At 43.9% G+C, this 12,301-nt stretch overlaps 1 protein-coding gene across 1 annotated transcript in view; it reads left to right on the top strand.

The window, feature by feature from the left end:
• The window catches only part of LOC132587593 (L-gulonolactone oxidase), an 86,028-nt gene that overhangs the window by 63,058 nt on the left and 10,669 nt on the right, over positions 1-12,301 (top strand). The window contains exons 7-9 of the mRNA XM_060259902.1: positions 5,085-5,192; positions 8,242-8,318; positions 11,019-11,168. Of these exons, the coding sequence (XP_060115885.1) occupies positions 5,085-5,192; positions 8,242-8,318; positions 11,019-11,168 (335 nt within the window). The remainder of the gene's footprint in view (positions 1-5,084; positions 5,193-8,241; positions 8,319-11,018; positions 11,169-12,301) is intronic.

The raw sequence follows: 12,301 nt of genomic DNA, 5'->3' as shown, positions 1-12,301 counted from the left end.
CTTTTCACTTTTTTAATTTACTGATTTTTAATTTTTCAAAAAAGTGTTATAAGTTATAAAAAAAAGTGAGAATAAGTGCTTGCCGGCCACGCCAGGAAGGAGGGTGGTGGGATAGGATGAGGTGGGAGGCCAAGGCACACATTGGGGAGAGGCGGGTGGCTTAGTTTTGTTGAAGGCAGTTTGGTGATGGGAGAGGACAAGGTGAAAGTGGTCAGGAGCCAGAGTCATATATTAGAAAGGGGATGCCCAGTGGTGCCCCCTAGGCCAAGTGGCGTCCTAGGCAACTGCCTACTTTGCCTACTCCCACGCACCAGACCTGATTATAATACTTGAATATTGGCTAAGGCAGGAAGTTGGATGTCGTTAGTTATACATTCCAGAACTGGGAACCATAACACTTCAAAATTAGATGCACAAGACCAGTTTCCTTCTGTGATAGTTGATCTGATAATTTATCCATGATACAAAAAAAATCTCTTATCTTTTTAAATCACTCAGAAATCAAAGGTGGATTGACACTCTTCCATGACATGGCAATTGCAGCTTTTGCTGCTGCACAAAGTATAGCTATCAAATCCTTTCTTACAGAAGGGATAACACAGTCATGCCACAAGTTTAATAGCATTAACTCCATTTTCAAGAGAAATTATATAATTCGTTTTACAGTGAATTTGATCTCTTACTAACTGCCAAAATTTTTCAACAAATATACAGTTCCACCAGCAATGTAAAACTTCTGCTAAAACTTTCCTTTGCACAAGTGCCTTTTGAAAACCATTGTGCAAATAGGAGGTTTAGGAAAGCGTGCTCCACATAGCAGAGACTATCTCGCATGCACAGAATTCATTCATGGGGCCTAAGCCCATGACTGGAGAAGGAAATTTGTTTTTTTGCTGCTACCTGAGCCTGCTCCGGCGGGGAGGGCGGGATATAAATTAAAAATTATTATTATTACTTCTGATTTGTCAGCTTCAGGAAGTATGATAGAAAGGAAATCAGGGTCACTGGGTGAAAGTTGGCTTCCCTGCTTGCCAAATTCTTTGGTCCCTGCTTATTGGGGTGGAAGCTGGGAGAACAGAGAGAAGGAGAGATACATTTTTCATTTAAAACTACATGAACATTTTAATTTTTAAAATTCACAGCCAATTTACTGTGGCTACCTGGCAGTTTTCTGTAATGTCTGAAGCAAGAGGATTTGGGGGGGGGGGGGTCTGATGTGAGGGGACAGCAGAAGGAGTAGCAGGAGATAGCTTTGGATAAGTGATCCCCTGATCTCACTACACCTTGGAGTTCTCCTTGTCACCTTGGGCAGCTTCTGGCTTTTTGTCTGTGTACCATTTTTGGAAAAACTCTTGTTCTAAATCTTAAAAACAAAAACAATACAACAATTTAATAATAACCTGTAACATGTGCCAACTAAATAGCAGTAAGTTATGGAATAAAGTTTTACAGTCAAGGGTTGAGCCTTAATATTCTTCTGGGGAAAAACTTTTGCAGTTATACAATTTAAATCTTATTAATTTAAAATAATAGCATGAAAATTTGCCAGATTCAGTGTTATTCAGCATTTGCAGGGAGTTTCTGCCATAAAAGTCCCAGGTGAACTGTCATTCATAATTGCAAATGCTGGAAGAAATTCCATTTAAAATATAAACTGGAATTTTTCCTAGCGTATTTCAATAAGGAGAATTTCCCCTCACATTAGTTTCACCTGGGGTGGACTCCTTGATCCACTATCTCTCTCTTGTCACCTCTGCCTTTTTTAAAAAACACAATCTCTCTGTAACTGGGGTCTCTGTTTCTTGGGTTATCAGAGGCAAACTAGCTAAGTGCCCATTTGTTTTGTCTACAGAGGCAGGAGGAGGGGTAAACAAGAGAATGAATAGATCACAGCAAGGTTGGCAAATCCATCAGGGAGCTTTCCAACTGTGGCTGGAGGTGATGCATGAAAAATAGAGCAGGCATGATTTAAACAGCTCCATCTTCTTAATGATGCTCATTCAGGCAGTGGCAGTCAAAAACAACCATCCAAGGACAATTTCTCAAAATGAAAAAGCTCCATTGCTCACATAACCCATCTCCACGCATCGTCCCTCATCCAATAAGTGTAGTCTTGGAAAGAGAACAGAGATACAGAACTTTGGGTCTTTGAATACGTTACAGATCAGGCCACAATCCCTGTTTCATCAAGGTGCCAGGCAGAGACATCAGCCTTCATCTCCTTGAACTGAGGTTATCAAATACAATGAATTCCTTATTTTTTTTAATGAACACTTCAAATTTTCACTATTGCTGTGACTATGTTATGCTGCCAGATGTTGGCTTATACCAGGGGTGGCCAAACTTGCTTAATGTAAGAGCCATACAGAATAAATGTCAGATGTTTGAGAGCCACAAGACATGAAAGTCAGATGTCTGAGAGCAGGAAGGAAAATAGATGGGAACAGAGAGGGAGGAGGAAGAAGAAAGAAAGCAACTTTAAATCCATTCTCCAAGCCAATGGCTGGCTTGGCTTGGAGAAATGATTTAAAAAGACAAATGCCTTCTCCAAGCTGGCCAATGAGGAGAGGGGACTTTGAGAGCCACACAATATGTGTGAAAGTGCCACATGTGACTCCTGAGCCACAGTTTGGCCACCCCTGGCTTATACGCTGTTGTTTGACCATGCCCTTCTAAGCCTGTTGCTGATATGTTGTTCTACCCTTAGATTTTTAAGCTGTATTTTTCTATGATGTTTTATATTTATTTGCAATTGTACTGAATTCTGCTGTAAGCCACCCTGAGCCCACTTGCGGGAAATGGCAGGATATAAATCTAAAAATTAAATTAAAATTAAAAATTTCATAGCACAGAGGGGATCAGCTATGGATAGATTTGCCCATATTTTATTTTAAAGTCAGTATGCTGTACTGGTTGGACCGGAACTTGGGAGGCCCGTATTCAAGCTCTTATTACTATCTCAGCACAACATCCTTTACAAGATCATTATGAAGATAAAATGGAGGAAAGCAGAACTGTATAAGTTAATTTCACATTCAAGATTAATCACATCAGATGTGCCATTTCCCCTCCTGCCTAAATCTCAAAAGCTGCCTCCCTTTTCATTGTATTTTTATTCCTGTTAATTTTTATTACTATGTTCATTTTGTTTCCACGGGGTTCTGAGGAATCTATTTCTTGGCTTCCAGATTTGTTTCACCTCTTCTGATCCTTCCTGACTTTCTCTTGACCTCCTGAACTCTCCAAAGCTGATTGCCAGGGATCACTGACACTAATGAAAAGAATGGCATTTTAAAAAAAATACATATCTTCACTTGGGTTCATTGCAGCTTGACAAAATCAGGGAAAAGTTGGTTGGTTTTGTCATTTGTTTACAAAGAAATGTACATCCCCAACATATGCCACTTTTGTTCAATTTGTTGATCTGCCCTCTGCTGATACTGTATTAGTGAAATGATTTCCAGCTCCATAATAACTTTAACAGTCTTCCTATATATAGTATGGTCTCAGAAAGTCCCTTGCAGTCAGTGTTCCCTCTAAGCTGAGTTAGCATGAGCTAGCTCACAGATTTTTAGCCTTCAGCTCACGCATTTTTGTCTTAGCTCAGGAAAAATGGCCCCAGAGCACAATAATTTATGCAGTAGCTCACAACTTTAATACCAGTAGTTCACAAAGTAGAATTTTTGCTCACAAGACTCTGCAGCTTAGAAAAAGATGATGATGATCTTAGATTTATATTCCACCCATCTTAGATTCTCAGAGTGGTCACAATCTCCTTTATCTTCCCCCCCCCCACAACAGACACCCTGTAGGTGGGGCTGAGAGAGCTCTTACAGCAGCTGCCCTTTCAAGGACAACTCCTACGAGAGCTAAGGCTGACCCAAGGCCATTCCAGCAGCTGCAAGTGAAGGAGTGGGGAATCAAACTCTTCCAGATAAGAGTCCACGCACTTAACCACTACACCAAACTGGCTCTCTTAGAGGGAACATTGCTTGCAGTCCCACTCATTTAGTGCCAGAGTCATGATAAATGGCTGCACTGACTATTTGACATGCAAGGCTACCCTGACCTACCATGGGCTCCAGGCAAAGGCTCCTATTTCCCTCTACACCAGCCTGACCCAACCAAAATGTCCAAGGGAACTGATCTGTGTTGGACAGGTCCTGTATGTTTAATAGCCCTGAGTCATAGTCCCAGCCTAAACTGGGGGCTCAAGTGATCACTGATTTAAAGGGGAAATGTGATGGGAGCTCCAGATGTGGAATTCTCAGCATCCTGTCTATTTTGGACCTAAATTGTAACTTTGAGGGTCCAGCCAATGTATTTAATTTTGTTTAACACACACTGCCTTAGTTACTGTGTCTGGTAATCAAGGATCGATTGTTCAATGCATAGCTGTATATGATTGGTTTATTTTTATTTCTCCATCTCTTTTTTGCCTTATTTATAATCTGATATATGCCAATAAAGGCTTGTTTGTTTGTTTAGTTACTGTAGCACTCTAAACATAAATGTGGATGATGAACTGGCTTTTGATGAGGCCTCGTTTGTATGTAGCCTGAATCCTATGGGGAGTTCCTGGAGACTGGGGAGAGTATGTCTCCCCATAGATGTTTTAAACCCCCACAATTTCTGTATTACTGTTCATTAAACAGATATACACACAAAGGCTTGTAGCCTCTCTGAATATACTCTTAACAGAGTTGCCAACCTCCAGGTGGGCCCTGGACTGGAGATCACCAAGTATTACAATTGATCTCCAGGCAACAAAGATCAGTTTCTCTGGAGAAAATGGCTCCTTTAGTGGGTCATCTGTATGGCATTGTGCCTCCCCTGCCCAAACCCTGCCTTCCTCAGATTCCTCCCACAAAATCTCCAGGTATTTTCCAACCCAGAGGTAGCAATCCTAACTCTTAACTCCTTTCGAGCTCTACTTCAGTTATTCTGTTTAGATCTCTTGAGCAATCAGGAAACTATGCTAGTTTTTTCTCTGCAGCTGAATTTTTAAACACAGTTGAATTTTCCTCAAGACTTGAACAATATCACATTCTTAAAAAATAACTATTGACTTTTGTTTCTCCCAGGTCCTGGACAACTTAGATAGTCACCTGAAGAAATCTGAGTATTTCCGGTTCTTGTGGTTCCCCCACAGTGAAAATGTCAGTGTCATATACCAGGACCACACGAACAAGGTACGTCCCATTGCGTGGTGGATAACAGAAAGAAGGGTGGGGGGACAGGGTAAAAAAGGTAGAACTCCTCTCCCCATAGCTGATTTTAAAAATTCAGTATTACAGATCAGGACTAGAGGGACATGTATATCTCCCTGGCTATTAAGCATAGTTTTAATACCAGTTCCTTTCTTTCCTTGGCCATGAACTAAAAGTGTCACATAAGTGAAGGAACTTTTATCTGCTATTGTAACTGCAGCTTCCACAGCCAATAAGGGAAACTGCTTAAATAAAGAGAGTGTTGCTTGATTGTGGGAGCTAACATTGCCAGATCCTCTCTGGCCATTGGTGGGGGATGGGAGGCAGGGTTGCCAGATCCAGGTTGGGGAGTGCCTGGAGATTTGGGGATGCAGCCTGGGGAGGACAGGGACTTAATTGGTGTACAATTCCTCCAAAGCAGCCATTTTCTTCAGGGGAACTGATCTCTGCAGTCTGGAGATGAACTGTAATTCCAGGAGATTCCCAGGTCCCACCTGGAGGTTGCCATCCCTAGCTGGGAGCTGCAATGGGGAAAGCGTTTAGAGAAAGCTTTGTGTATGCTTTCCTAAACACACATGTTACGAGGCTCCTTTGAGGTCATGGCCCAAGCTGACAGTACTTGGCGCTGAATCAAAAATTGGCCACCTTAATTATTTCTGCAAATTAACTACGTGTGAACATATTTCTTACATACCAAGAACTGTGTTTTGTTTTTTCTAGGCATAGGAATAGCGATCCAGGGTACAGATGCCATGAAATCCTGGTTAGGCTCCCTTTCCTAAGTACTTTCCCCTAGGGGCTGCCTACACATTTTCAAGCTTGTCAATTTCCCTGCAAAGTCCCTTTCCCTCCTCCCCTATAGTAAGGGAAACGATACCAGGGAAGGGATAGGATGAATGTGAAGTTTGTATTTGTGTCTACTCTGTAGTACTGTACTCAATTTTTGTGCGGAAGTGGCTGGGATTCTGCCCTTTAGGCATTCTCTCATCTGTGCAGGAACTTCTGCCCTGAGATCTGCTTCCACATGGCTGGTAGGATATCTAAATAACCCAGACAGATTGGAGGGAGCCAAGTCCATGAGCCTCCCATGGAATCAGCGCCACCCTGGGAGGGGAGAAGCCCAATTTCAAGAGACAGACCTGCACAATCGCATTTCAGTGTTTACCCAGCCATGTTTACGCATTGCTTTCCCAGCTGTGGCTGGGAGAGTGTAGAGTGTGCATGGGGCTGCAGAGGGAGCCACAGCTTCACATAGGTGATAATGGGAGCAGGTTGGCCCTTCAATGTGCCAGGGAAAATCCTGAAGAGATGGGTCCCTTAGAGGGCCACTGGCAGCCAGGAATGAGCCAGATGAATCCCACTGGACTGGCAACACTGCAAGGATCTTTGGAATGGGATCCAAAAGCCTGTGGCACAAGCCTACACCCAGGGTTTTTTTGTAGCAGGAACTCCTTTGCATATTAGGCTGCACCCCCTGATGTAGCCAGTCCTCTTGGAGCTTATAGTAGGCCCTATACTAAGAGCCCTGGGAGCTCCTGGAGGATTGCCTACATCAGGGGTGTGTGGCCTAATATGCAAAGAAGTCCCTGCTACAAAAAAAGCCCTGCCTACACCCCCCACTCTCATCAGATGCTGTCCAGGGCCACTGGGATGGATCAGTTCAGCTTGCTCCTGGGGCCATGTTAAAGCCCATTCCACCCTGGCTTGAACCTCTGATGAGGCATGGAGCAGGGGTCTCTGGGGAGCGATGCATGTGTGGGAGGTATTTGTGAATTTGTGCAGGGTGTTGGACTAGATGACCCTCAGGGAATCTTCCAACTCTATGATTCTAAGAAGAGGGAAGGAAGATTAAAACCTGCTCCTACAGAGCAGTGAGAGAGAACTCATGTGGGCAGCCCAAGAGAGAAGCAGAAGAAGGACCCTGAGAGCTAATCACAGGCTGCAGTTAACATAGAGTTGCATGATCAATGCACATCACTGGTTTGTTTCCAGACTAAATTCAAGATGTCACCTGGAACTTTAAAGCTGGATTTGAACAAGGCTGAAGGGAGTCCAAAGTTCCAGGGGCCGGGGCCCCTTAGGGGCCCCAGGGGGCCAGGCAAGGTGCCAAAGGGAATAGTAGCACTATATTTGTTCTCAAGCATCTTGCAGATGTTTTTCCAAAGGGAGGCTGAGAGAATCTTTGTGTGGAGTTCCAGGGGGTTCGTGACAGCCCTGACTTCAATAGACCTCAAGGGACATTTACCCAATGCCCTCCTTGGCCATATATTGCACTAATCCAGTGCCACTACTTTCATCAGTGAGACTGCACTACTAAGAACTGGGCCTTTTCAGCAGTGGCACCAGCCATTGTATGAGCCCCACTCTTGTCCAGGGATTCTTGAGGAGATTTACAGTGAAAATTGAACAATTCCGGATGTGCTGAGGTCAACTGTGATTTCTGAGTGATGTGGAGACCTGAGTCCACACATCAAGCTTGCAGAGACTGCAGGCACTAATATTGTGGTCAGTCAGGTTTCCAATCCACTTTCCTGATTCTGTGGCCTGCCACAACTCATTGGTGATCTGTTTTAGAGAGTAATGAAAGAAAAAAGAAGTGTGATCTTATAAGTACTATGCATGCCCACCAGTGGAGTGTTATAAGTTCTTCACAAAGTTGTTATCATAAGGCTGGATAATTGATGTGATATAGGATTGCCAACTCCAGAATGGGAAATTCCTGTAGATTTGGGAGCAGAGCCTGGGGAAAGCAAGGTTTGGGGAGTTTGAGGACCTCAGCAGGGTCACAATGCCATAGAGTCCACCCTCCAAAGCAGCCATTTTCTCCAGGGGGATTGTCTGCTGCCTGTCAGTTGTCATTCTGGGAGATCTCCAGGCTCCACCTGGAGATTGGCAGCCCTATGAAGCCTGCTGAACACTTGTGGAAAATGCTGTGCAAGCACTAAGTATTACAGCAGTACAGCAGCAGTATATCCTAGACTTGCTGTACTGCGGGAACAATCCATTCATATTTTTTCTGGCATCTTTGCAGCCTTCCTCTTCCTCAGCTAGCTGGTTTTGGGACTACGCCATTGGGTATTACCTGCTGGAGCTCCTTCTCTGGATCAGGTAACTCTGTGCCTTCATTTTGAACTGACCTCTGTCATGCAATTGAACTTTTATCATGTACTTTTGAAAGGCATATAGTTGCATCGGTTCCTAACAAAAGCAGTATATCTTTTATTAAGACCAGTCAAAATAATACAATGCACTGTGTAGGTGTTTTTAAATTCTGCAGAACTCGTCATCAGGCTGGGGGTGTTCAAAAGAAGGAAGGGATAAACAAACAGAAGATATTTCAAGCCACTAATAATAATAATTATCATAGCAGGGTGTGTAGTATAGCCAGGAGATCCTAAAATTGTCTGGCAGCCAGAAGTTCTAGCTATTTTAGCATTATGCATCAATAGGCAGTGAGCTAGACTTTTTAAAGGCAAGAGATGTTTCAGAGATGGTTTGCCATTGCCTGCCTCAGCGTCACACTCCTGGTATTCCTCAAAGGTCACCCGACCCTGCTTAGCTTCTGAGATCTGATGAGATCAGGCTAGCCTGAGTTATCCAGGTCAGGGCATTTCAGGCCACTATCCTTTGGCCTCCCTCTGTTGCACACTCCATAGGGTGTGACTTGTATCAGGAACCTCTGACCTTTGCAAAAGGAGCACCATCCAACTGAAAACACAAAAACCAGCAGTGGATCAAAGCAGTAATGTCTTGAAGGCAGAGAAGATGGGATTTAAATGTTCCTTAAATAAGCCTACAAACAAACCAGATGTTCTGAGCCTCTTCATATGAACATATGAACATATGAAGCTGCCTTCTACTGAATCAGACCCTCGGTCCATCAAAGTCAGTATTGTCTTCTCAGACTGGCAGCGGCTCTCCAGGGTCTCAAGCTAAGGTTTTCCACACCTATTTGCCTGGACCCTTTTTTGGAGATGCCAGGGATTGAACCTGGGACCTTCTGCTTCCCAAGCAGATGTTCTACCACTGAGCCACCATCCCTCCCGAAACATATGAAGCTGCCTTCTACTGAATCAGACCCTTGGTCCATCAAAGTCAGTATTGTCTTCTCAGACTGGCAGCGGCTCTCCAGGGTCTCAAGCTGAGGTTTTTCACACCTATTTGCCTGGACCTTTTTTGGAGATGCCAGGGATTGAACCTGGGACCTTCTTCAGATTGTAATCTGAATTAATTCAAACTCTAAAAAACATCAGTATTATAAATGAACAAGAGCCTTGAAGCATGTTAGACTAACAGTTATTTATGCTAGCATAAGCTTTGCTATTTACTTTTGCTGTGACTGGTGCCCTCTCCAAAATGGAGAATTCTGAATTATTTTCACTCCCTGAGAACAAGGGGTTTCCCTCCTACATTGTACATCAGACAGATTTGCGCATAGACACATGCATACCCAAGCTAAATTCATGTTATTATTTAGTACATAAGAAGAGTTCTGCTGGATCTGACCAATGGTCCATCTGGTCCAGCATCCTGTCTCACATAGTGGCCTACCAGTTCGTTTGGACAGCCAACAACAGAGCTTAGAAACCTAGGCCTTCCCTCGATGTTGTTTCCTGGCTCTGGGATTTGTTAAAACATCTGTTAAAACATTTATATCCCACCTTTACTATTGGTTCAAGGCAGTATTTATTTATTAAAACTCAATTTGTTAAGTCTGTCTGACCCCCCCCCACACACACACACTTCACTACGGCATAGCTACAATTGTGCTGCCACCTAGTGGACAGCAGTTGAAAACTTGAGGTTGACGGAGAAAAATGTACATTCACACATTTCAGAGAATTGCAGCCAAAGGATTGTTGAGTATGGCTGGTTTCCCTATTTCACCTCTAGAAACACTTAGCAAAAAGAAGCAGCAAGAACCATTTAATAAAACTTTTCTTTCAATTTTTTTTTAAAAAACTGTGTGATATGTAAAGTGTTGATGCTTCTGGAGTAAGCATTACACTGAGAAAGGAAGAGGTCTTTATCCTGGCATTGTGGAAAGGATGCTGATGAATGTTGCCATTTCCTTATCCTTCCCATGCCATATCCCTTCTCTGCTTCCTTGTGAGCTGTGCAATGCCCTGTACAACTGCAGTGGCAGAAACCCAGTTACACTACCTAGTCAACTGCATGGGTGTGACACAGGGACTGCAGACTTTCATGTGACTCTAAGGATTCCCCCCACTCCAGGAAAAAGACCTGCACTGTCATCGCCGTAGCCTACTCCTGGTACAGTCTAGCAATAGCCTGTCATTGCATCCCTCCCAACTCTTGTAAATTACCCAAACTGCTGTGTATTGATGCAATTCATTGCAAAACTTATTCTGTCTCCACATAAAGAATTTTGTAAGCAGCTTGCCTTCTCGAGCTAGAGCACCAACTCAGTAATCTCAGTTATGTTCAGTACGGCAAGAGAGTTGTGTGAGGGTAAAGCCTTCCTTCAGTATCCCAACGTAGTGCTCTGGCAAAGATTTTACAGGTTGCTGAAGAAGGCAGTTTCACCAGTATGATCCTTTTGCCTACTAGTGAACTCTTGCAGGGGAGATGGCTCAGCTGATTTGCATCCAGACAGCAGCCTCTTTCCTGCTAAAATGCATTGGTCATATCACTTCCATTCAAGCATGATCTATATATCCCCCCAACCCTGCTACTTTGCCAAGGCTAACTTTCCTGGCAAACTTTCCTGTCCCCAGGATTGCCCCTTAGTGCCAGATTTCCAGGTATATCCATCTTTCAACTTACCTCTTTCTTCCTTTCCCGCAGCACATTCCTGCCCTGCCTGCTGTCCTGGATCAACCGCTTTTTCTTCTGGCTCCTCTTCACCAGCAAAGTGGAAAATGTCAACTTAAGCTACAAGATCTTCAACTACGAGTGTCGTTTCAAGCAGCATGTGCAGGACTGGGCCATCCCCATGTAAGCCAGCAGGGTCCTACATGCAAAGCTGCAGTGGGAGATGGTAAAGAGAGGAACTGGGTGATTTGTATGCTATTAAGCATTTGAACTTCAAGTTCCTACTCTGTGCATCTGAATATATTTAATGGTATAATTGGTTTCTTGTCCTATGGGACACAGAGCAAGATTTGAAGCAGATTGACCTAAAGCAATGAGCTGTCTGGCAGCCAGGAGTATGCCCCAAACGCCATGAGGCAGACAGGGCAGAGTGATGCTCTTCAGGACCTTGGAGAGCTCCCAGGGAAGGCAGATGTTGTTTCAGCTGAGCTCTGAGAGGTAGAGGAGCAGGCCAACATTTGTCCTTTAGCTAACGGCTACTAGGAATCTAGTTTTGGCTTCAAACTGTGGCCTACAATATAAGTGGGGGGATTCCAGCTTGATTTACCAGCTGGAACTTTTGGGGCAAGAGTGGGGGAGGTTGGCAAAGTATTGGAGCTGCACATTCATTCTTTGCACTTGACAGCTGGCACCATGCTCTCTTCTGTGGGGAAGAGCAAGTAGAGTGCTTTTCTTTTCTTTTGTAGGATTGCACAAAGTGATTCCTCTGAGGAAGATTCTTGCTGACCCATGTTTATGGGTCACTGGACTGGATCCAGCTACTGCACCCAGCAAAATTTGAAGCTTTCCTCCAGTGCAGAGAGCCTTCCTCCAACTTGTCATTCTTCTACTTTGCTCAGCACAGTATCTGGATCCACCCCAGTGTCAGAAATGTGCAAGGACCAGTACCCACAGGAAGAGAAACTGGCAGCAAGGAATTGCCAGAGGTTTGCTCCTGAAAAGAGAGGTGCTGAATCTTATTCTTAACCCCCTCTCCTGGCTTAGAAAACTCTTCCCCAAGCCACAGATGTGTGGAATTAGGCTGAGGCTACTTGGTGGTGAGGGGATACTAGTCCAAACACCAAACCTTCCATCATATATAAAAGACTTCATGCAGTTTTCTAAGCCATGCCACAATCCATGTGCAAACAAACTCTCCTGATTTTGTGGTTTGCCTTGGCTTAGGGTGTGTGTGTGTGCTGTTGTAGGCAATGATCTTATAAATAGCATGCATCTGTCAGAAATCTTGAGATGGCAACTTATAACAGTGCTAATAG

Source organism: Heteronotia binoei, chromosome 1 (genome assembly GCF_032191835.1).
Source record: "Heteronotia binoei isolate CCM8104 ecotype False Entrance Well chromosome 1, APGP_CSIRO_Hbin_v1, whole genome shotgun sequence".
NCBI lineage: Eukaryota > Metazoa > Chordata > Lepidosauria > Squamata > Gekkonidae > Heteronotia > Heteronotia binoei.
This window is presented reverse-complemented; position numbering and strand designations above follow the sequence as displayed.